The sequence below is a fragment of the Copadichromis virginalis genome, linkage group LG19, assembly GCF_057382275.1.
Source record: "Copadichromis virginalis isolate Kocher_CV1m ecotype Utaka linkage group LG19, C_Virginalis_male_GT1.1, whole genome shotgun sequence".
NCBI classification, from domain to species: Eukaryota; Metazoa; Chordata; class Actinopteri; order Cichliformes; family Cichlidae; genus Copadichromis; species Copadichromis virginalis.
Genome location: NC_140636.1, coordinates 15,509,065 through 15,534,334, shown reverse-complemented (window position 1 = coordinate 15,534,334; position 25,270 = coordinate 15,509,065). Strand labels below are relative to the sequence as shown.

The 25,270-nt window shown below is 46.8% G+C and overlaps 1 protein-coding gene and 1 long non-coding RNA gene across 2 annotated transcripts in view; one reads left to right on the top strand and one right to left on the bottom strand.

Annotated features, from left to right (window-relative positions):
- The window catches only part of tiam2a (TIAM Rac1 associated GEF 2a), a 39,536-nt gene that overhangs the window by 12,051 nt on the left and 2,215 nt on the right, over positions 1-25,270 (top strand). Inside the window, exons 9-25 of the mRNA XM_085442482.1 lie at positions 4,773-4,949; positions 5,422-5,526; positions 5,620-5,698; positions 5,784-5,873; positions 5,957-6,175; positions 8,061-8,155; positions 17,625-17,858; positions 18,317-18,385; positions 19,864-19,989; positions 20,750-20,858; positions 22,639-22,818; positions 23,007-23,125; positions 23,434-23,542; positions 23,832-23,890; positions 23,985-24,087; positions 24,304-24,397; positions 25,077-25,231. Of these exons, the coding sequence (XP_085298608.1) occupies positions 4,773-4,949; positions 5,422-5,526; positions 5,620-5,698; positions 5,784-5,873; positions 5,957-6,175; positions 8,061-8,155; positions 17,625-17,858; positions 18,317-18,385; positions 19,864-19,989; positions 20,750-20,858; positions 22,639-22,818; positions 23,007-23,125; positions 23,434-23,542; positions 23,832-23,890; positions 23,985-24,087; positions 24,304-24,397; positions 25,077-25,231 (2,122 nt within the window). The remainder of the gene's footprint in view (positions 1-4,772; positions 4,950-5,421; positions 5,527-5,619; positions 5,699-5,783; positions 5,874-5,956; positions 6,176-8,060; positions 8,156-17,624; positions 17,859-18,316; positions 18,386-19,863; positions 19,990-20,749; positions 20,859-22,638; positions 22,819-23,006; positions 23,126-23,433; positions 23,543-23,831; positions 23,891-23,984; positions 24,088-24,303; positions 24,398-25,076; positions 25,232-25,270) is intronic.
- Positions 20,236-24,020, bottom strand: LOC146685807 (uncharacterized). The gene is made up of 2 exons (XR_014916948.1): positions 23,956-24,020; positions 20,236-20,848 (listed from the first exon to the last, which is right to left on the bottom strand). It is a non-coding gene; the product is annotated as an uncharacterized LOC146685807 (long non-coding RNA).

Genomic DNA, 25,270 nt, shown 5'->3' with positions numbered 1-25,270 from the left:
CTGCTACTTTAACCTCTGCCGTCTTTCGCGGCTTTGATGGTTCGCTGTGCAAAGATATTTGAACACGCTGGGCATGCGTACATTGGGATCACAAGGCGCACGTGTCCGCCTGAGTATATTACACGTCCAGGATCAAAGCAGCGATTCCTTTCATGCTGATCTGCAGGTGTCTGCAAGACAAATGGAGAGCATATCTAACAGGAGGGATGGAGCCCTGTGAAAAACCGGCGTGAACAGGGGTCCAATTCACACCATAATTGAGTTAAAGGATGGTGTCGTATGTGAATGTGTATGTGTGTGTATGGGCGAAGCGTTGGATGACTGACAAGTGTGAATTCAGGCCATCTGAGCAGCCAGACTTTAAAACGCCAGCGTTTGCTGGTTATTGAGGGCTGTAATTGTAAAATAGCAGCGCGAGCTTGAGGTCCTCACCTCGCCGGGCTCCAACTTCCACATGTTCTTCTCTTTTTAATTCCCATTTCAGTTTAAAACTCCCAACATGAATATAAATAGAATCCAAATACGCCACCTATTATAATCCCATTTCTGCATTGTTCACTTTCTATTTCATTGTTTTGTGTCTCAATTTTTTGCACTGCATGTTGTAGTTTTCAGTCAGATACAGGAGCCAGATTTTAAGCTTTTATAAGCTAGGCTAGGCTAAAGTTAGCAAGCAGCTCATTTAGACCAAAACAGACCTGAAAAACGCAGCTAAACATTCGTGGTCACTGATTGGTGGCGTGGTGACAGTATCAGATTAGTGCAGCAGTAATGAGTCAGTCCATCCTCCTCCTGATGGCTCCAGCAAGCCAAAATATTTCCTGCCTGATGAAATGTGGCACTGACAGATGGGTATAATGGATAGCGTTAGACGGAGGACGAATGGTGTTATAAAGATCAGTGTTTCACAGGATGTAGTGATTCATAGCATTAGTCTGTGGTCAATGTGGCAAGTGTAAAACGGCCCTCATTAAGGGCCTAGAAAGGGACTCTGAGCAGGAAGCGTGTTGGGGAAACAACACTGGCTTTCATGCATGTTGCTGGAAGCTTCTCTGCTCTTTTCACTCAAAGTCTCTCAGGTTTGGACGTAAATGAGGAAAGCGGCTCGTCGCAGAGATCCGTTTTGTTTTTCGGGGGGATTAAGGCTTCACGGTGTGGGAAGTTAGAAAAGAGAGAGGTTTGCGCAGCCGCTTTGATTTTTGTCAACATGCACACTTCTTCATTTCCGTCTTGATGACTTTGCACCTATTGTGCTGCTTTGGACTCAAAGCCCTCGAATTACTCTAATAAGCACTCATCCTGCACTAATCCTTTCAAGTGAAGGGTGTGCGTCGCTCTTGTGCTTCCTTGTGTTGCTGTGTTTGTGCGTGTCGTGTCCTCTCTGTGTGGGTCTTTTCCATCCAGCTTTTTCTGCAGGTCACGTTTAGCTGTTGCCTTCAGTTGGTGAGATAAACATCTGTATGGGCTCGAGCTGCCACTGCTGGAGTTGCCTTGGTATGGTGTGAAGTTAAAACTCACATAGCAGAGCTTGGCTCCTTACATCCTCTGCTTCCAGCAGTGGAAAACGGCACAGGGATGATTTTGTTTTGCTGTGGATTAAGACTCCTCAGCAGAGCGAGCTGATGTGTTTTGACTGCTGGAGGAAAAACTCCTTGCTACTTATTCTTATGTTACTAAAACAGCTTTGCTTTAACTTCATTTATGCATTTTCACACTCCATCCATCCTGACGCTTTATTCGTAAATAAGGTTGGTACCTTCCTCCTGGGGAAACTCCCGAAAGCTGTTTAATCAAACCAAAGCACTTCAGCTGCTGCTTTTTGGAATAAAAAGCTTTCTTGTCCTAGTTTGGGTCACTTCTGTCTGCTAAGTGGTTCTTTATAAAGATTAGGACAGAATCATGAGCCCGCCCACCCCAGCACAGATTATTTATGTTTGCACATAATAAAAGAATTATAATCTGATAAAAACAGAAATTATGATGGTGAATATTATTAGACCTCTGAAAAACTGACCAATGATGTGCTTTCATTTTTTATTACACACAGTGTAAACCTCAGCAAAGATGTGAGCTGACGAAAGGAATTGTTGATGCTGAAAAATCAGGACATAAAAAGTTATCAGTGTGTTTCCAAGTTTAATGTGCAAAGTAAAATAATGTAAATATCTAAAGTAAAACTGGGATGTTTGGAACAGCTGTGTTTAAAACATTGTTGCTCTGTTTTACAGGAAGAACGAAATATAACAAACGTTCATAGCGGGGCTAATATTTCAGTCCTTATTAGCAGAAAGGCTGAAGGTTGGAACAAACATTACCAGGTAAATCAGAAGCGTAAGGTTTGCTTTCCACATCAGCGTCTTCTTCACCTCGCGCTACATTTCTATGTTTCATTTTTCCTGGATGGTGCAGTCCACAAATGAATAGCAAAGAACTGACTTGGAGGCGAATATATCAGGTTGTTCTCACCTGGCTGCAGGCTGCTCCAGTGCATGCTGAAGGTCGCATCGTTATCACGCTAACAGAACCACATTATCTTCAAAAAGCACAGGAGTGATTCGTACGAGCCCCTCACACCGACTGTGCCTTAAGGTGCTCGCCTGAAATATCACGAACAGCATCGAGGAAAAGGGGCGACCTCGAAAGAGTTTTGTGCTCCCCTGGTCTCATGCTCTCGCCAAACCAAGAGGGAATGTTGAGTTGTTATGTTTTTGGAATTACAGCACTTATTCTTTTCATTCTCTTTGAAATGAATTTGAAAAAGACGCTTTCACATTATTGCAACTTGACCAGAAGAGCTTAGGGCGAACGATGCAGAGCCGTGAGATGATGAAGACTCAGCTAGTCAGCTGCAGCCATGTTTCGTTTATTAGGGAGACTGAGAGGTCTGCTGGTGAAAGAGAGTAAAATGAAACGAGTCTTTGCCTTCTTCAGTTATAAGATTCGGGTTAAGAAACAGTCAGTAGTGTTATGAGTGTGGAAACTGGTGGCATTGCGCTGTAAAGGAGGGGATCGCTGGGTGGAGCTTTAAGGAAATAAGGAGTAATACGCTTTAAATAGACCTGATTGGCAATTTTCAGTCTTTTCCTATCTGTTTGAGGAACTACTGTAATATTTGTGTTACAATGTTGCTAAGTGGAACAGAGATGGTTATTCTTCTGCAGCAGCGGTCATCACTAAACGTTCGTTACTCCACTCTGTTCCATCTTTAGAAGTTCGGGTGGAGGACCGCTCGCTTCGAAATAATTTCCACACTGGAGGGGAAACGTTGAAGCCCTGGCTCGAATGACCTGGCTGAACGCAAACATAAATAGCACGCGCACACTCGCCACAGAGGGCACTTGTTGAAGTGCAGCGCGTGTCTGGCAGCGGCTCACGGAGCGTTGGCCAGGCAACCGTCGGCCCGTTAGAACGCACTCTGACCATGAATGAGTGTTCAGTGTTAGTCTGTCTCTGATCGGGACGACAGAGTTTTTGGTTTTGCAGTCACACCGGGACACAAACGGGACATTTACGCAACCATGTCGGCCTTTTTTTTTTTTCCATCCTCAGGTTGTGAGTGTGACCTGACATCTATAAAGCTGCAGACAGAAGTGGGCGTTGAAGCAGCACCTTGTGTTCCTTCATGCAGACGGAAACATTTTTAGGAGGAACACAGGTGGCTCTTTTTTCTTTTTTTTTTGGCTAGTCAAAAGGACATTAAGGTGGAAATGTGTGTGTGTGTGTGTGTGTGTGTGTGTGTGTGGAGCAAACTGATGCTCTGAATCAGAGACTGTAGCTCGTCCCTTTAGGCCTTCTGTCTGGCAGGAAAAAAAGGTCTTTTTCCTCTTGAGGTGATTCATCAGGCAGCTCGACTCTGGAACGGACTGAAAAGCTCACACACATGCAGAGCAGACAGAAAGCCTCAGACAGGCACACACCACGCTTTATTTTATCATGCCATAATGCATCTGAAACTGCGCTTTATATCCCAACCTATTCACTAAAGCAATTATCCCTCTTGGTCTCATGTCTGAGTTTAACCAGCACGTTTCATATCGTCTGTGTCAGAAGTGCTGAATCACAGGCTTCTTCCACCCGCGTGTTTCACTACATTTGCTGCGACTGAGCCGTCGCTCGTGATCCAGAGCTCTGATAATTGTGGTCTCGGGCTGCACCGTGGCGTCTCCCACAGCCCCGCAGCTCCACATCGCAGCTGTGGCGTTTTTCCTCCAGAGACACCGAGTCGCGACCAAAACCCCTAAATGGCCGCCTGTGAGGCCAACCCGCCCCCGCCTTAATACCCCACTCACTCTTAATCCCGCAAATAATGCAGCACATAATTACCTCCTGAAAGTTTGAGTGATTCCGATATAAATTGTCCCCCCCGCACTTCACCTCAGTCCAAATGACTCCTGTGGTTGTTTTAGAAGAAAAAGTCCGGGAGAACTGCGGCGATATCATCGGGACGTCTAGACCCAGCACTCGACGCTTGCCAATCCTGTACACGGTCATTATGATGACTATTATATGGAGCAACTGCCGTCTGTGATGTCAGATGAATTTCTGAAAGGCTAATTGTATGACATCTTTGCTCTGCCACTTGATCCACAGCCAAGCATTTAGACTAATGGACCTGTATTGATTTGTGTGTTGTTGCTCAAAGTCTCCTCTCTCTCTCCTCTCTTTGTTTACCTCCCTCTCCCCCGTATTCTCTTTCCTCTCTGCTCCATCTAACGGTCCTCACCCACCTCTCACTGCATCCTGCCTTCATGCCCCTCTCTGCACCTACACAGAGGCTGGACGTGCTGACGAGTATATACTCCATGTCGCCCCCCGAGGGCGGTCTTTGGGACAGCGTCAGCAGTGCCGCAGATGCGCTGATGTGTGTCTACATGCCAGACGGGCTGACGGTCCAAGTTCCCATCAGAAGAGACCAGGCAGCTGCTGACCTTCTCTGTGCAGCGTGCAAGGTTGAGTTTCAAAGAAATTATGCCATTTGACAAAAATCAGACAATAATATTCCTGTGACTGTTTTAGCAAAAAAACATTTGAATGTTTCATATATGCAAAGCTTCTTAGCTCCATCGAGAACAGCCTCAGTAATGGTCAGATAATCTGGCCTCAAACAGCTGTTGCAGCAGATTTGATTGCATTATGTCCCCGAGGGTTTGAAATGACACCAATTCATTACACACTTCACACAGCCCCCCCTGAATGGCTGCAGATGCATGGGCTCACACATGCAAAAACAACATGCATGCAATTTCTTAGGCGAAACATTTTTTTTGTTTACTGCAAATTTCCCATCACTACATGGAAAGTCTGAGTAATTCCCACCTCGGGCCACACAGCAGCTGTGTGGCGAAGTACTGGTGCGGAAATATGTGGGATGATTTTTGTGCGTGCCGTCTGCTAAGCATTTATAGGCTCCTGTGTAAACAGGTGAAACAGCTGGACCCGGGCGCGCACTGCCTCCGACTGCACAGGCGAGCGGGGCAGCACGTGGAGGTTCGATACGTGGCTCCCGGAGAGCTCCTCCGTGATGTGGTGAGAAGGGGAAACACGCATGATCCCACACGAACACTTCATTTATCCGCTCTTTCTATAATGTGTATCGATTTGTTTAATATTGCCCCGCAGGTCAATGATCAGTTGGAGGTGGTCCCGGCTAATGTGTTTACGCTGCACATGAGCAGGCAGAGCGGCAGCGGCGACTTCGGTGAGTCGGGCACGTTTGGGCGAATCGTGTTTGTAGTTTATGTCGTGATCCTTTATGTAATCCTCCGGTTGAATCCTCCTGGCAGGTTTTGCAGTAACAGGATACGCAGACAGCCAGAAGAACAGCAGGGTTTTTGTCAGCGAAGTGCTCCCTGATGGCCTGGCCTTCAATGAAGGTGCCGATCTAGAAATGACCAATAAGAGCGTCACGTTTGAGATCGGCGTGGCTTTTCTGAAACGAGTTTGCCCGTGTGAGCAGGTCTGCGTCCTGGCGATGAGATCCTGGTCCTGAATGGTCGGTGCGTCCCCGGTCTGGACCTGGCATTGATCCAAATGCTGTTTGCTGAACAAACTGTGCACCTGAGCCTGAGGCGGGAGGGCCCTGTGCTGCCACCTGTGACCTCTGACCATCTGGCTCCTCCCACTAAACACAGCCAGGAAGTTCGAAGTAAACACCACCGAGCCAAGTCGTCCTCAGGTGCTTTAATCAGACGCAAACGTACAGTTGAACACACACACGTTCATGTAGATGGAGTCATTATCGGACATTAGCTTTACTTACTGCAAACAGCTAACAGTAGAATAGAAAGAGACGCTGGTATTGAAACCTTATGTGACACAAATGGTGGCACAAGTTGAAGGGTGACACGTACAGTTTCACTTTCACAGTTCTGAGTATGAATGTGCAAATGTTACTTCTGCTAAAAACATTCGGTGTCATTGTGCAGAACTCAGAAACCGCAAAGTTCCAGTTTTTCTTTCCTCTTTTTCTACAGTCGCTTCTTATCTTTGTAATCCATCATCTAGGCAGCATTATTGTTGTGACATCCGAGAATCCATGCTTCTTTAGAATTTACTGTTTATTTGAACCTCAGAGTTATTAGTGGTGAGCTGTTGCTTGTTGTTACCAGTAAGCGGTGGGAGTGCTGTCACTACGTTTCCGTTTCAGTTAATAGCTCCACTTCCCCGAGTTAAACGAGTAGAAAGGGGGGGGCTCTAGATGATGTTTCACAGCTCTGTGTGTTCTGGAGGAGAGGAAGGGCCGGGAGGGGCTTTTGACCGCAGAGGGCTCATTACTGCTGTGGATGTATAGAGTGCTGTCAGCCTGGTTTAGTCTCACGGTGCAGACGAGGTGTCAGAGCAGAGCAGGGCGTCCGTGTCAGCACAGCTGATCCCCAGCTGGAAGAGAAAAATATCCGATTGTTGTTCAGCTCTTGATTTCAAGGTAAGGAACATAATAAAGAAATAGTATGGCTGATGTTATTTTGAGTCATATGTAATAAAACTGCAGTCATTGCAAGACAAAAGAAGAAGTTGTGTAGCAAAACCTCCTTTAAGATGTGCATATCATTTTGTGTCGCTTTTATTGCATTTCATTGCACAAAAACAGTCTTGAGTGTCATCTTAATGATAATAATTCATTAGCGTTTCCTCCACTGCGGCCGTAATTGAACACAAAGGGATTAATGACTTGAAGACCTCATTACTGCAAATGGTGCCATCAAAGCGCCTGCAGTTTTCCCGCTCCGTCTCTAGAGGGCACATGATCCCAGGCAGGCTGATAAGGAGGCAGGGAGGTATGTGCCCTCAGTGGGGGAATTAACACTTGTCTGACATGAATTACAAAAGGATTTCACCATGGCGTTCCTAGAAGGAAGACGTCTGTCATCTGGCGTTCATTTAGCCTGATGCAAATGTACGAGACGAGAGAAGCGACAGCAGATGATTAGATATATTTAGAAATTGCGGCCTAGCTATCAGACATTGGCTGATGATGATTGCCGGCTTAAAAAATGCCAAGTTCGGCTCAATGGGAGGCCCAGAAGTTTTCTTTTGTTTCCCGCCAACACTTTGGCCTGCCTCCCGGTCGACAATCAGAAATCTTGCATGTGCCAGCTGCTAGAGAGCATGTCCTCCAGACCTTGAATTTTAACCAGAAGGAGGCTGAAAAATTATTTTCAAAACACTGTTTATCTGTTTGTCATGCTGTAATGATGCAAATATTATTTGCAGACATTTTTCAGGCTGGACTAGCAGCAAACTTTATCTCCAGAGTTGTTGTTTTTTTTCCCAGTCGAGCAAGGAAAGAGATAACTGAGTCTTTAATTAGGATTTCCAGGCGTGTGCTTTTTTTGCTTTTCTGGGTAACTGAATGCCCTTGGTGTTTTTAGTTTGGAGACATATTTAAGTTGTGTACACGACAAAGTCGCCCACAGTGGTTTCAGACCGACTCTCGTCTGCATTGTTTGTGCTTTGTGGGTTAGAAGAAGGATGCGCTTCAAGGGGCGGTATGAGTTTAAAACACCATCAAACACAAATAGACGCATGCTGACTCTCTGTCTCTCCACAATCTCTCTTTCCAGATGTTTGTACTGCAGCTGGCGGTGGCGAATCTCTGTACGTAGGACTGGAGGATGGTCGCTCCCACTGCGCACACAGGCCTGTTCAGCACAGCAAGGTAGGAGGGGCCCGAGTGCGAAAAAAAGACGTGTAAACATCCACACTCTGTGCCCGTCTTTCCTTCCAGGTCTGTGTGAGTGAAATTGTCTGTGCTGTGTTTGTGCCCACTCTCAGCAGAAGCTGCGGGGCTGTCAGAAACCAGACTGGCACCAATCCTCAGCATTTCCATAATTAGGATACTCAATCGTAGCCACCGGTATAAACACAGCTTATTACTGTCACGCAGACGGCATGCAGACTGAGAGGGGAGGCTCCCACTGCCTCCTGCACAAACACACACTCACATGTGTCTACATGCACATGAGGACAAGCACGCCTGGGGGCAAAGCCAAATCCTCTGAAGAGAACGCTTCTCCTGTCATTCACTTAACCGTGCACATGCACCATTTTATTAAGAGCTACCCTGCTTGTTACATGCAGACTTTTCCTTCTCGTCATGCATTCGTTAGCCGTAAGAGTCCTGTTTTTGTTCTAAGCACGCTACAGTTAATGCAACACTTCCTTTCAGGCCACTTTAGAGGAATATCTCATATCTGTAAATGTGCCAAACAGTTGTCCCTTCTGAGTTATGGCAGATTGTGCGCCTATTTCTGTCCTATTGGTCGCTCAATATCTACTCAGGTTTTTGATATGCAAACCAACTTTATTGAAGTCATTAAACCGCGAGCCTGTTCCGCTGGGAATTACGCTTCAGTGATGTGATAATGTAATACGGGAAGATTTGTGTGCCGGTGTTTATTGAGGGCAGTAATGAGTGTGTGTGGTCACAGCAAAAAGCCGTGTGTTAATGATGCAGCCATGGCTGGAAGCCTAAACGTATTCGTGCATGTTCACCTCCTCTTGCATCATTCGGCTAATATTTAATGCCCTTCAAAGCTGTGTATAGTCGTCGCTGCTGCGATTGCGAGTGCATGTTTGGCAAGTTGCTCATTATGTAATGCAGACTAAATGAAAAAGGGAGCAGGCATCATTGATGGCGATACAGGCGACATGTTTGTAAAAAAACGTTAATCGTAGCTGCCACGTGTTTGACCCGAGGTCAGCCGGGAGGTGGACTCTTGCTGTCGTTTCCTCTCTGTTCGTCTCTTGTTGTTTGCCCGGCGACGTGAGTCAGTCCTGTTGCTGGGATCTGCACTGCACCACTGCTGCTCAGCTCCCTGCCGTTTCTGTTTTCCCAAGGAACGAATGGAAGATGGGAAGGTGTGCGGCTGTGCGCGAGAGAGGGAGGTTTATGAGTGTGTGCGTGTCCGTGTCACTCGTGCCACTGGATGTGTGCACATTGCCACGAAAAAGGAGAAAAGGGCTCCCCCTCTGCATCGGTGGGACTCAACCACTGTGAAGGAAATTAAAAAGAAATAAAATACAGGGTGAGATATCGGTGCTGGTAAATCAGATTTTTGCTGCTGCGCGCAGAAGGATTTAATCAACGCGCAGCCATCAGTTTGTTCTCCAGGGCGTGCAGAAAGAAATCGAGTCACCGGGTAGAAAACCGGCCATGCATCAGCACAGAGCTGCACACGTGCATGCACACGCTGCTCGCACAGTCGATAGAGATTGATGGAAGGGAAGGACCAATTTCAAGCCTCTTGTCACACATGCGATCAGCTGCCTCAACCTGACTGATCGTTTTTGATTAATTAGTCTATTGCAGTCCAATTTGTGCTTATTACGTGTGTGTGTGTGTGTGTGTGTGAGCGAGCTGAAACGCTTACCAGGCAAAGTTAACGGCTTTGTTTACCGTTGAGTTAATGATTGTTTCTATTATTTAATGAAACGTTTGGATGGTGAGCGCCTTTGCAATCGGTTTAACAGTGTTGTTGTACCATAATGAGCTGAGCCACTCAGCAGACGAAGTGAACTAAAGTGGTCTGAAAGACGTGAGCGGAGCCTCGATCGGCAGATTCTCGCACATCGTCCGTTCAGTTTCTTCTGCTTGCAGACGATTGCAGGGGGGAGGCGGAGCCTATCCCAGCTCTCGCAGGACAGGTAGTCAATCTGCCGCAGAAAACCATTGACACCTACAGTCAATAGAGAATGACCTAACCCCACTGGAGAACATCCAAACTCCACACAGAAAGGCCCCGGACTGCATGTGATGCGTCGGCGCTAACCGCCGCGCTGCTGCGCTAGAACATAAGCATCTATAGGATGCTGTGCAATCCCATTAGACAGATGGAAGGACGTGGGAAGTAATCTGGTTTCACCACATGACACCAGTCCGCATGCAAGTGATTGATTAAAATCATTTAAATTCAAGTTTCCCAAGTTTGTTCTGAGGGTTTAATCGACTTCTTTCACTTATTGGGAAAACTGCGGTTAAAATAATCAATAAGGAAACGGACCAGTCAGTGCAGCTTTGAGCTCAGGTGTATTGTATATGTGTCCTTGTATATGAACGATGACATAATAAATTCTGCGGTTTGTGTTTGATGCAATGCAAAGCAAAGCAGACAGTCATCTTTAAAGGTTAAACAGCGGACAGACATATTAAGCTTCTTTGCATTTGTCCAGACGAGACATTTCACTAAGAGCATTTGAATGGACTTATGAAGAGCGCTATGACTGGAGCCATGCTCTGTCTGGATGTCAGTGCAGCGAGATTTGGCTTGATTCAGGCAGTGATGTTATTAAGTTGAGTAATAAGCAGGCTCGCACCGTTTGTTCACATCTTTACTCTTCAGCTCTCTGGACTCTGGCACCTGTCTGCGGGCTGGACGAGTCTGAGGTGTTTTAATATGTTTTAAAAGCTTGTGAGGAGGATGTTTCAGTTCTCCCCTCTTATCATGGATCCCAAACTTCAAAACGTTGGCACATGCCTGCAGATGTGAGGTTGTATCTTCTTCTTCACAGATGATTTTGTTTTCCTTGAAGCTACCGTCACCCCCCTCTAAACTTGAGCAGACGTGTGTGTGAGGGGTGGGTAGGTGTGGGTAATTTGTGGAAGTGCTTGTGTGTTATGACTAAGCCGCCATCTGGCCACGAGCATACTAATAATCTAGGCTTACTGCTGTCAGCACAGTTAATGCTAGCCTTCCCCTGCTCAGTCCACTCCACAGTAAGAACTTCCAGACGTGGAGATAAAAACTGAGTGACGGAGGAAGCAACGGGGATCCCGATGCACAATGACCCAGCATGGCCATGGCATTAGCAGAAAAGGATGAGGATCCCCGGCCATGCCTTTGCCTCACCATCTTATTTGAGCTGCTTCAGAGGGGTCGGTCGCTGGTTCAGGCCTTGGGCGCAGTCGCAGCCATGTGCTGCTGCTGGTTCTGGCCGTTTGGCTGCAAAGCTGAGGAAAAATCCCCGTTCTTAGGATCTGCGCTTCTCAGGCTGGGACGGCTCCTGAAAGACAAGCTGTCCTGCGTGGTCCAGGACCTGACCGCCTGCTTGTCCTGCCAGAGAGACTCCAAGGAAGGCAAACAGCCGGTAACTGTGGGCGGATGGGCTCGTGGTTTTCTGTGTGGGGCTGGGATGGCTGATAGTACAGACTCTTCACACTTTAAGCTGCAAAGTTTCACACATCCAGCCCACATCCCTCTGTGTGCAGTAAAAATAATCTAACAAATGCAAGCATGGAGTAGTTTTACTGTCAGAGGCTCTTAGCAGTAATGAAACAACGTGTGCTTGCAGCTCTGTTTTAGGCTCGTGGTGACGGCAGGTGGAAGAAGGTAAAGAGTCATAGTGTTGGGATACACTGGGATAGTGTCTTCCCAGCGTTAATGCTATGTTGGGAGTGTACTTGCAGTGTTACTTGTTGATAAGTAGTTGCTGTCTTTGTTGCTGTATCGTGGATCCTTTGCTTCTGATTCACACAGAGTCTTTTCTGGGTCGGATGCGGTCTAGAGAACGACGTTTGCCATTACTGTGAATTATTTGTCATCGAGAGGTGTTTAACATCAGCAACAAGCATCGCCACTTAACCTTTTATTCAGTTGTGGGCATCCCTTTGAGAGGGAACAGCATAGAGTCGTGGCATTACTTTGTCTTCTGGCTTTAATGCAGTGGAGTGCATGTGAATAGCCTCGGGGGCTGAGCAGAACGGGTGTTTTAATGTGAAGCTGGCTTCATTATTAAAACACACTCCTCTCTCAAAGTCCTCGGAGACTTGGCGGAATAATATTTGTTTAGGATGAATAATAAAAGGCGTAAATGGGCTCGAGCGGAGCGCGACGGGGCCGGCCCTCCCCGCTCGTATTTCTCTCTCCTCCCCTCTGCTCTGTTTGATTTATGAGTGCGCGTCTTCTTTTATTGAGCTTTGAAAAGAAGATGGCATGGTGGCACTATAGCCCACTAACACGGCAAATGAATCACCGGCCTGCCCACCGGCCACAGGCCTCCGCTCTTTCTCGCGCGCTCTCTTTCTCGGCCTCACGGTGTCATGACAAGGCTGTCATGCTTGACGCCAGCCCCGGGGACACGGCTGTTTTTCATGCCCTCCTCCTTATCTCCTCTCTCCCCGCATTTGTTTGTTTATTCCTGCAAAGATGGGGCTCCTCCGCCGGTAAAGCGCAAGGCTTCTCCTTTGATTTGAGCAACGTTTCATCTGCAAGGCAGACTGAGCTCTGTACATAATGACTCCATCGGAGCATTAAAAGGGAGATAGAGATGCTGTTTAGTGTTTATCTTGCATCCTCCCACTCTGACAGAGCTCAGCTGTGTTTTCTTTTTCTTTTGTTTTCTCCAAGTGTTTTTGCCCAGACTTGGAGAAAATAAGTGAGACTTAATTATGCAGCGGCATGCTTTACTAGCTTACTCAATATAAAAAATATTGTACGTGCATGTGGATGTGCACACGAACTGAAAACACTGTCTCTTTAAGGAGACTGAGGACGTAGACGGATGACCGCGGGGTGAGAGGAGTCCAAATTTAAACAGAACTTAATCTCGTTTGGTGCAGTTTGTAAAGTTTAGTCCCGATATGCCAAAGCCGAGGATGCTCCTGCTCAAATCTGGGCTTGGCAGGAAGACGTCTGTTATTATGCATTCACTGAGTCTGGTGCAAATATATAAGACGAGGACTGAAAGCAGGTGATTAGCTGTATCTAGAAGCTCTGCTCTAGCTGATGATGATTGCCTGCTTAAAAAAACTGGGAAGTTTGGTGTGAAGGCTTTGCAGACAAACTTGCCCAACGAGCAACAGCTGGGGGTTAAGTTGCGAAAGAGGAAGCGCCACAGCCTTGGTTTGCATCAGGTTGCGAACTGTTGTCAGATGCCGTTCCCTTTCTCCTCCACCGCTCCCCTCCCGCTGTGCGCCGCCACCATGAGTCAAAATGAGATGTTCATGTCACGTTTACTACAAAATCATCGAGGACCTGAGAACTGATTGTGATTCCACACACCTACTGGCAGAACTTGAAACGCAGGTCTGCAGTGTTAGATGCAGTTTGGTGTCTTACACGTCTATACTGCATTTACACAGCATTTTACAACCAGGCAGGAAGCTGCAGTGCAAGTAGAAGTAAAAGAACAGTAGCAGGAAGCTATAGGACAATAACTAACCTTCCTAATTGTAATCCCTTACATTTATTTACCCGAGTGAGGTGAGAAAAATGGTTCCATTATAGTTTGTTGTTAAAACCATCCAGCATCTGTTTATTTCTGTCCACATGTAGTAGCCCGCGAGCGAGCGATGCATGTCATGTTTTATTCTTGTACGAGGCCATAGTTAACATTCCTGCACTGTTACCCCCACCCGCTCAGAGCCTCCCAGTTTTGAGTCAGCCATTCCTGTGTGTGTAGAGGTAACAAGCCAGAACAGTCTGCATTGTACTGTCGCTATTGAGAGACTGGACCCAGATACAGCCCCCAGCCTCTCAATTCAGCTCTCTGGAAATCACACCAGCGAGGTCACCTGGAGCCGAACAGGAGAGGAAGAAGCGGAGGAAGAAGAAGGAGGCATATCTGGAGGCAAACGGACAAAAGGAAGTAGGATGGATGGCAGTCTGTGGCGGTAGAGACATCGGAAGAGCAACGCTGATACGCGGCGACAGAGAGTAATAGCTCCTGGAGGAGAAATTCCCCCACAGGCCAAGTGGCCAGACCGTCTGCTACGGACTGATATGCAAAACAAGCAGGCAGCAAGCACTTTTTCTCTGCCTACGCTCACAGACCAGTGGCCACTCCGCCCCAGAGGCTGAGGTGCACTGAAGTCTGAGGGTTCTGACTTGGGGCTGATGGAGAGACGGGCAACGGCGAGCTAAAGAGAAACCGCAGAAGAAGAAGGAGGAGGAAAGTTGATGAGGGTATTTGACTGATCATCAGAGGGAATTAAAAAAAGAATCGAGGCAGGTCAAGTAAACTTCAGAGCTCACTCTCTCCGAGCTGTTATGCCAATGTCCAGAGGAGGCCGGCTACGCAGGAAGAGCTGCTCGCTCGCCCGCAGGACCCAACAGCAGGCCACGGCAGCATGGAGGCTGCTCTACAGACTGCTCGTCATGGTGACTCGCAGACTGGGAGAGGTAGTGGATGTTTAAACCTTAAAATATGAGCTTCAGTAGGAGATTTTAGAGCCATCAGGATTAAACATTTAAACAGATGTAGTCTGGCTTCGCTGGAGAAGGAAACTAGGTGTAGGTTGTGCTTGATTGTTGTGTTTGGGATGTTTGGATTGACAGTAAAGTGTTTTTATTTGACTTGACGTTGGAATTAAAATCTCTGGCTTTGATTTCGGACAGCTGGCAGACGAGCGGAAATAAAAAGAAATGCAGCTGGAAATGCATCACAGACAAAATAAGAAGAATTCTTCTCCAAATTGGTTTGAGCAGAAGTCGAAACACTATCCCCGGCTGACACCTGTCAGCAAGAAAACCTGATCAGGAATTCACAGCAGCGCTGTCAGATCCGCTTGTTTTCCGTGGCGCTCCCTGGCTTTTCTCCCGCCTCTGCTGGTTCACGTCCTCAGCTCTTAATTGGTTATTTGGGCTAGCTGTCAGGCTGTGTCGGTGGGATTGTTGTGAGGCGAATGCATTTCCCGAGTCATGACTGCGTGGCGTCCACCCACCAGCTTTCCTTCTCTCATCACGCTCCGTCCGTCATTAGCGTTGATGAAAATCTTACTAAGCGACCTGTGTGAGAGCTGAAAGTGTTTTCCCCTCCTCCCCCCACCTCACCCGGCTCCTCCATCATCTCGTTTGTGTGTGTGGGTGTGTAACAAGAATCAAGTCGGCACTTGAATGGAGGTCTCTAAAGACCTGGGCAAACCTCACCTTCGGGTGCCAGAGCTGAAATAAAACACAGTTATCTGTCTGCACAAGGATGCTCTCTCCTGTCTGGAGATACTAGCGGGCTGTTTGATGAATATGTCCTGCTGATATCCTTCAACCTTTGTGTTTCCTTCAGGCAGCCCCCCCACCGTCTGCCTCCATGGTGCATTATGGAGTTCTCCCAAAGCGTGTATCAGTGAATGAAGGCTGACTGGTGCTGTGTGTGTGTGTGTGTGGCAGCAGCATCAGTGCTGAAGGTGGATTTTATGATCTTTAAAGGGATAGCCTGTGTCAACAGCTCTACTTATGTTCCAATATCCTCGTGTTTCTTTGAATCGCTTCAGATTTGAAAGCGTTTAAATGCTAAATGACACGCGCACAGTCGCATTAAATGTTTCCTGTCACCTCAAACATGCTCAATATGACATGATGCTAGCTTTAGCTAAAGAAAAATGCTATTTGTGAGCAGCATTACTGCTGCGTTGCTGTGGTTCTCACTGCAAACATTTATACAGGTATGTCTGCAGCATGAGTGCATCTTGTGTTGTGCTCTCCACTAGGAACATTAGTCCCTACATCAGAGCACAGGGAGACTTCAAGTCCCCTCATAATTATCAGCCCACATTCAAAGACCTCCAGAGTGGAGCTACAGTGGGAGGTGGATCACTTGAAAGAGGCTTAGCCCAGACATACATAAAGGGCATGGAGAGGAATTTTTCCCCCTTCCCTTTTTCTTCTCTCTTTTTCAGTCTTTGCACACGCGCACACACACGCACACACACACACACACACACACACACAGTCTTTGCTGGAGTATTGGAGGGCCGTCTCTGGAGTGACCATGTTATAATGAGCTAGCTGATGAGTCGCAAGCTTATTAATGGCAGACTTTATTATCTGCGGGTCGTACCTCACACACACTGTGAGAAGATGCGTGACTCGGGTGAGCTCTCACACACTTCCTGGCAGCGTATCGGTTCTGTAGTGACAAAATGAAGGTTTTATCGATCCACGTCTGTTACTGCACAGTTTTGAGAGGGAGCTGCGACTGACTGCTTGCTTATGCAATATTTTAAATAGCAGCACATGCACGAGGAGGCAGAGAGTGCTGAGCAGCTGTTTTGTTTGGCGTCTTGGCTGTCCCGCCGTGCTGTGTTGCTGTGCAGCGGACTGGAACCTGCTATTACTGGCATTTATCAGCTCCTGCTGATTTTTTTGTGACTGGCCACAGATTACAATGCTACATCATGCCATTCACTTGGAATAAGGGGGTCTGGGCATCATGAGGCCATTTTTATCACAAGCATCAAAGGTAATTGATAGCAGCAAAGCTTGCTGCAGTTGAAGTGTTTTGCTTGACACGCCTGTCAGGTAAGAAATTAGTAGGTAGGATTTTGATTACTTGAGCATAGTTTGCATGTATTGCAGTGCTTGCTAACTGCAACCCAAACATTGCAACAATGGTGTAAGTTGGAAACAACAGAGAGGGTTTTTTCCCCCTTTTGCTTCTTGTTTCCGTAGAACAGAGCAGCTCCTAATAGTTCACTTTCTGACACGATTGCTTACCTGCCACAGGCAAAACTTCACAGCGCGCTGCCGACGGCTGATGTTAAGTTCCCCACCCCGGGCGGTACAGTCCACTAAAATGGGATGCGAGCGATCTGCTTCTGTAGAATATTTTTGTAAATGCTGTGACGCTAAGTTCTTCATGGGGTTCCACCCATCAAAGGTGTAAGCTGGAAGAAATGACTCATTTATGTGTGGAAGGTTGAGACTTCCTCTTCATCAAACACCAAATATTTCACACTAATATACGACCACTTGGGATTTCTTGCCATGTCAGACTGTCTGTAATCGACGTGACACAAAGCTGCATAACTGTCTATTATGGATTATGGAGAATAATGAAATGTGCTGTAATGCTATCTGCTGGGATATCCAGTTGCTAATTCTGTAAAGTCTTTGATGCAAAGCCAATTAGCACAGAGTACATAACTAAATCTCAGTAACACTCTTACTGTACCCAGGGGGATCGTTGACCAAGCGCAGGGTGGAGTGATCCACGTGGTTATTTTACACAGCTTTGGGGCTGCAGTCATTAGCTGTGGATGGTTAAATGAGGGATCTTTAAATGGATCCGTGAGAGTTTGTGTTCAGGCCGTGCGTGTCATCATACAGTGCAATATCTTCTTATTTTATGCAGCTGACTATAATAATCCTGCCTAACCTACATACACCACCTTCTCTCTCTGTCGCCCCCTACAGAGCGTGGACACAGTGTGCACTCTCTACCACTCCTTCCAGGAAGGGTCAGGCTCGGGCAGCGGGGGTCTGATGGATCACGGCGGGGAACCCTCGGTGAGGCAGGGAGGGGATTTGGGCTCGAGCCCTACGGGAGACGCTGCCCTGCTCAGACCTTGCCCCAAGCATATGACGGCCACAGAGAGGTTACGCAAGGTCATCCAGGAGCTGGTGGACACGGAGAAGTCCTACGTGAAGGTGAGACCAGCAAAGAATTTCTAATATTAAACTTCACATCATGATTTAGAAAGCTGTGCCCTTATTGTAAATTGGTTTTTTTTTTATGTAAGGTTACTTTAATAGATGATGAACAAGAGATCAGGAGCATAAAACAAGCATTCAGAAGAATTTGTTAGCTGTGAGTAGTCGCTCAGCCTGTCTGGCCAGTCATTTTATAACCTTTTTTCCCCCACCTACCATTTTTCATTTAGTCTCCTCCCCCCACACGCCTCCTCTTCAGCCTGCAATTGAGGGAGAGGATTGTCTTCAAAGTGTGGCCTGATTTTAGGCATCTTCACCATGCAACTAGGGGAGGGGAAAGCCCATATATCAACTTAATGAGTACAACAGTCCCCGCAAGGAGTGGGGGAATTAGGGGCTGTGGTGGTGATCTGATAAGAGGTTCAAAGGTTAAGTGCTGACCACTTCTGTTTCAGGACCTGACCTGTTTGTTTGAGATCTACTTGAAACCTCTACAGAACGAAACCTTCCTCACACTGGATGAGGTAGGTGGAGAATTATTTATCCTCCTATCGCACTCAACTATCCTTCTCCTATCACCCCACCCCGATCAGGTGGGGGTGATCTCTCCCCTGACCTGGCGTCCTGGCTCCCCCTTGCCGTGGCATTTATATCATACCTACTTCCTCACTCAGCCTAATCTGCTGTAGGCTTGGTTAGCATGGGGGGGGTCTACTAGCCTTTGGACCCTTACTGGATACAGACACCCCAGGTGGGAATCGAACTTGTGATCCTCCGCTCCAAAGGTGTGTAGTCAAACCACTACGCTATCAAAAATGTCCGGTTATATTTTGGACCTCAGAGGGTTAATCCAACAACGACCAGGACAGAGAGCCCAGGGATTGAACCGGCGACCTTCTGGTTACAGGTGCGATTCCCCAACCCCTGAGCCACGGTCAAAACAGTGAAACTTAAATTAGACGTGTGTTTGTAGATGAACCGCCCCATGTTGTGTAGCTTTCTGGATTTTAGACTTATTTATTATACAGACTATATAGTACATAAAATCAAAACTCACGTTTTTTATGTAACTAAAGTGTTTAATTATGTGGGCTACAGAAAGTAATTAAGTTATAGACTATATGAAAAACATGTATACTTACTGCATTTGAATCATTGTAACCATCTGTAACCACCTGCATGTGGTTTGATTTTGCCACCCTAAGAAAACTTACGTATGCTAACTCTGTTGGACACCTAATATGTGGAGCTTTTATTATCCATCGATGAACTCTGCCGGGCCAAATCTCCCTCATTACTGCTCCAACTGCCTGGAGGACAAATTAACATTCTCGTCCGCCGACCTTCCGGCGTCTCAGAGGGCCACACCAATAAAGGGCTGCTTAAGAGCCAACCCACCTCAGCTTAATATGCCACGGCACGGCTGTCCACTGCACGTACTCTTCATTAAAGAAGGACTGTTTTTCTCCGTTTAACAACTCAACAGCATATATCGTTGCTGTAGCACGCAACTTTCCAGCTCTGTGACCTCAAACGTAGCACATCTCTCCCAAGTATTACCAAGACACACCAGCTGATGGGCCTCTAAGCATCGGGGCAAATTAAGAGGCCATTATTGGACACCGGAATGTGACCGGACACAGGACAGACAAGGGCACGCGAGCTTTTAATGAAAGGAAGTGGCGACCCTGGCTGGATGTGTCAGATAGCGCTTGTTACACAGCTGAAGTTTACTGTGTCCATTTATATGTGCTTTATTTGTGCGCGGCTGTAGCTTGTCCCTAAGTGCCTCTGTCAGAGATGGAGCCATCACAGTGGAGCTGTTATAACACTCTGGGGTGCCGTCTGCTATGAATTACAAGCTATCCTGTCTGTTTTTCCTCGTTGCCACGCACTCTCTCACCCTCTGATGTTCTTTCATACGTCCTCACCTGTCACCTGTGTCGCTTCCTTCTCCTCCTCTTTCTAACTATTGTTCTACTTCCCTTTTGCCTCCTCAAAGATGGAGAGTCTGTTTGGCAGCCTGCCTGAGATGCTGGACTTCCAGAGGGTCTTCCTGCAGACCTTGGAGGAGAGAATTGCCTCGTCACCTGACTTTAGCACCCTGGAGACCCCCTCGCAGTTCAAGGTAAGCAGTGTTGGGAGGGTTACTTTTAAAATGTATTCCACTACAGATTACAAAATGTATTTGTAACGTATTCTGAATACTTTCCATTACTTAATTTCCCGTCATTATGTGGGGTGTAGTAGAGGTGACATGGGCTGCGAGATTGAGACACAGACATTAGAGCCTCTTAATGCGCGTTTTGTTTGGGTTTCCACCAAATACCAAAAATAGGGAGGACATAGCCTAACATGAAACAGGAAACGACCACACTGTAATCCATTTATTTCAACAAAGTAACTGTATTCTGAACCTTTTTAAACGGTAACTGTAACAGAATACAGTTACTCATATTTTGTATTTTAAATGCATAACGCTGGTACGTGTATTCCGTTACTCCGTTAGGTAGAGAAACGTCACGCTGTTTGTTAAATATCTAAAGATTCAGTCCCGAATCCACACAGGCTACAGAGAAAAGAGAGATCTTTCAGGTGTTGGGTTTTAAATAATTGAGGTGGTGCAACAGAAGCGTCATCGGCTGATTTATGGCCTCAGTGTGAGGAGGTGTGAGGTCTATCGATCGCGGCGGCGGTTCACTGGTCGGATTGTGAGCTGCTGAAAGCCAGTGTACTGAAGAGGCTGGGTGAGAGGAAGAGGACAGAGGGGGCATTTTGAAGGGAGGGCACGGTGATTCAGTCGTGACTTCACATGTTCACACCCTCCAATCCTCTCTCGTGCTTTGTGTTCACACTGGTGTTTTTCCCCCCCCCCCATCTCTTCACAGAAGCTGCTGTTTTCCCTCGGGGGTTCATTCCTCTACTACGCCGATCACTTCAAGCTCTACAGCGGCTTCTGTGCCAACCACATCAAGGTCCAAAAGGTCCTAGAGAGAGGTACAACACACATCTTAATATTCTGCATAGTAACGAGAAACAGCATGCAAAAACAAACTAATCCACCTCCGCTAAATTTAGCTTCCGTGCTCCTGTGTTGCGTCAGAGGAAGCTCGGCCGCTCACGGCTGAAGGTTCGGTCTTCTCTTTTGGGAAGCAAATCAATTATGTATGAAAGTAAATGTCCCAGAGTGAGACGGTGGGTGAAAGCGAGGTGAGCGATGCCTCTCCAGTTTAGCACCAGTCCCGCTCCAACTCCAGCACCACGCACGAAGGAGCACACGGCTCTCCACCTTTCAGTTTGTTATCGCCCTTTTCTCCTCAAACAGATGATGTTTAAACAAATACATGCACATATAAATATTCTGGCTTTGGATAACCTTGTCCTCTAACAGCAGATGTGTGACCGTGACAATAACTCTCGCTTCTCCCACAGCATGTGACGCTGGAGAAATTTTAAAGTTGATTTATGCCTCCTCAGATGTTGGCCTTTCCGCCACTATTTGGGATGAATGCCCAGTAGAGAGAGAGGAGTGTAAGTAGATTGGCTTCTTAGCTGACGGGGCTGTGTGGGATATTCCTCGAAGGAAGCAGCAGGGCTGATCTTTAATAGGATTAGATGGGACAAAATCACTAAAGTACCTTGAGGATGGTTAACCAGCAACACTTGAAAGCGTTTTAGGAACAGTCAAAATGATTTGATCTTGTAAATTATGTTAATGATATGCTTAAAAGCAGGCTATAAAAAGATGTTTTGCTGCAGAGGTAAAGCCTCCTGTTATTTTTTGAAGATGCAGATTATTTTTTTAACCAATTGTTCAGATATGTAGATGTATTAGGTAAAATTTTCCCCCCATAAGCATCTGTGATTTTGGCGTAGTGATTATTCCTGAGTGCTTCAGCATGCGGGCGGTGCTAGCTTGGCACAAAATGGTTCCAAGTGTTTGAGTAAGGGAAATAGATGCCAGATATTCATCGGGTTTGTGCACCCGCTCTTTTAGCCAAAGCTTTAAATGACGGGTTGTGCTGCTCACAATTGACGACTGCAAACTGATATTTGAGCAGGAAGCATAATATTTGCTTAGTACGGATAAAACAGCCGAGTAGAACATAAGTGACGGCGTGCGAGTTTCTAGTTGGCTCAGCAAAACCGAGAACACCCAGCGCACCTCTGGTCACGAGCAGCTGATCCACAACACATCGCAGAAATCTGCGGCTGTTGTGAGTCCTTTAAGTAATTATATACTCATCTCTGTCATCTTCATCCCCCCTCCTCTTCTGCCACGCCATGGGGCCCGGGTTGCCTTAGTTTCTGTTTATTTGTCGACTCGTTAATTGCCTGCCAATTACTCTGCGAGGCGTCGACGTGGCTGCACGTCTGTGGCTGGCAGTGCTATAATTAATACTTTAATGGCCCCCCTCGGTAACGCTGTGGAAGCATAGCGCTCGGGGAAAATGTCAGCACCTTTACCGAAGGCCTGCTCTGTCTTATACCTGCTGTTTCACGTTAACCATGCGGCCCCAACTTGGTGTTTTACCAGATTTAATGTTACAGCATCAAAGATTTACACTTTGATACCACAGTGGTCGTAGCAGGTGGAGAAGCTCACACTCCCCCCTGCTGGAGACGCATTATTGCACCGCGATTCTGCACTGACCCACATTTGCTTTAGTAGGTTAGAGCTTAATAACGTAGCCACGGTCCGAAACATAGACCAGAAGCAAAGAGAACAGACGGCTTAAAAAGATCCAGATTAAGTCTGAGTGTTTCTTTCCTTTAGCCAAGACGGATCAGACCTTCAAAGAATTCCTCGATGCCAGGAACCCCACCAAGCAGCACTCTTCCACCCTGGAGTCCTACCTGATTAAACCAGTGCAGAGGGTGCTCAAGTACCCCTTGCTGCTGAGGGAGCTGGTCTCCCTTACCGACGGCGACAGCGAGGAACACTACCACCTCACCGGTAGGAAGGCTGCGTGCAATCAAGCGCTGTGCTATAAACAGGCCGTGCTGACACTCGGCATTTCGGTGTCACGTTAGTCGCACGTGGAAACATTAAGTGATAACCTTTGGCATTTTTCCAGTACAGGGTGAACACAGTCACCCACAGGGTCACGACTTGGTCCTGTTAACACTCTGTTGTGTCTGCAGAGGCCCTGAAAGCCATGGAGAAGGTGGCCAGCCACATCAACGAGATGCAGAAGATCTACGAGGATTACGGCTCCGTGTTCGATCAGCTTGTTGCCGAGCAGACTGGCCACGATAAAGAGGTGAATTAGTGTATTTTTGGTGGAGTTTCCATCAGTACATCAGAGCGCAGCAGTTTAGGTGATGCGCACGCCTCTAGGGTCTGAATACATTTATAAATTGATGTAATATTTACTCAAAGCCAAATCATGTTTTCTATGTTCACGTATGCTTTCAGTGTTTTTAAATTTGCCTGAGCTTTGAGCCTGTGCACAAACCCGAGTGTGCAGTGCAACTCCATTCACAGACACACTTAGCCTGAGCCGTAAAAAGCTCAGCGCCTGCCTCGACTCTCTCTTAAACTGTCTGCCGTCCCTTACGCCTCTCTCAGGTCACAGAGATCTCTATGGGAGAGTTTCTCATGCATTCCTCTGTGGTCTGGCTCAACCCTCATCCGTCGCTGGGCCGCATGAGAAAAGACCCCGAAATGACCGTGTTCGGTGAGTCAGCCCTTTTTATTTTTCACCATTTCCCTTAATTGTCACTCGTGGATGTTTGCATCAGAGAAAGTGAATCGATATATAAACCAGCTGTATTGGGTTTGCTGCACAGAATAGTGTGCAGGAACAGAATTTTAATATCCACAGCTGTAACGCTGATATATGCTTTAAGGCTTCAAGCTGGCATTTAAAATGCTTCTGTGGTTGCGCCCCCTCAGTCGGCTTTCCCCAAGAGGCATGCACAGTCAAATCCAAGACGCTCATGTGTTCTCTCGCGCTCTCTCACCAGTGTTCAAGAAAGCAGTGATATTGGTCTGCAGGGAAAACAACAAGCTGAAGAAAAAAATGGTATGTTTGTGTCACGTTCCCACATCGAGTGCGTTTGGTGTGAAACGTTACATTTTCTCTCTTACCCCATTTTTCTTTTTTCTTGTAATGCCAGGCCAACCCTCGTTCGGCGCTCTCTCACGGAGATTCGGACCCCTTCAAGTTCCGCTGGCTCATCCCGCTCTCGGCTCTGCAGGTCAGATTGGGAAATACTGCAGGTAAGAGGCCGACACGCTTCCAAATTATCCCCAACAAATCACTCACAAAGTACATCCACTAAATCTCTCTCCTTTCATATTTCCCTCAGCCCATTCGCATTACCCACACACCCACATTTCTATTCAGCTTCCACCCCTCTTATCTCCCTCTGAAACCATAAACCATACACGCACCACATGATTAAAGGCCTGTCATTTATTTCCCGGCTCTCCTAGGAACAGGTACGCAGAGCAACTATATCTGGGAGCTGATTCACTCCAGGTCTGAAGTGGAGGGGAGACCAGAGACAGTCTTCCAGCTGTGCAGCAGGTCAGAGATTCAGCGTTTAGGTGAAATCACAGCTTTCTAAAAACGCACCGATTTTAAGTTAATGCTACACTGGGAGCATCGTGACATGGTGCGAAAACGAAGTCAGACAGCAAAAGAAATACGAGCAGTAAAATATTTTGACAGGTCGTCAACACAAAGGAAAACTCTGCAGACTAGTTTAGTCGATACAAACTGTCATGATGTTTGCAATGAGCAGTTTGTAGATCACATTGAATGTCGGCCTCTCGTCCAAAGATGTTTGGATAAACTCTGGTTTTTAGGAGCCGTCACATATTTCACACGACTGTCACATTAATAATGACCCAGAATTCTTAAAGAATATAGTCTATCGGCTGGAAATGGTTAATTAAGTTTTCTATTAATAGAACATTTTATCCATAATGTTAGATAATCAAATAAAGCTACTTCTTCTCTGCCCCCCAAAAAGACCCATTTCATACAAACAGTCTACATGGGAACTGTAGCGAGAGAGCCTGTGACTAAATCGGTGATTCTCATTACATACTATGAAATCGGGATCAGTCCTAATAAATTACATCAGTAATTTCGCCGGGGACACAACGAACCCTTCGCAAATCTTAATCTATATTTAGCTTGTGAAATCAAACTGAGCATGCCCCGTTCTCACGTTACTGCGATACCTCTGGTTTCTTCTCAGTGTGCCTGAGAGCAAGGTCAGCATCATCAAGGTGATCCGCTCCATCCTCAGGGAGAACGTGAGGAGGAACATGAAGGGCGAGGGCACGCTGGAGAGGAGCTGTAAGGAGCACCTGGCTCCTCTGAGGAGCACCCTGCCTTCCTCCGCCAGGCTAGGTGGGTTTCTGAAGCGTTCTTATGGAGATCTTTCATCCA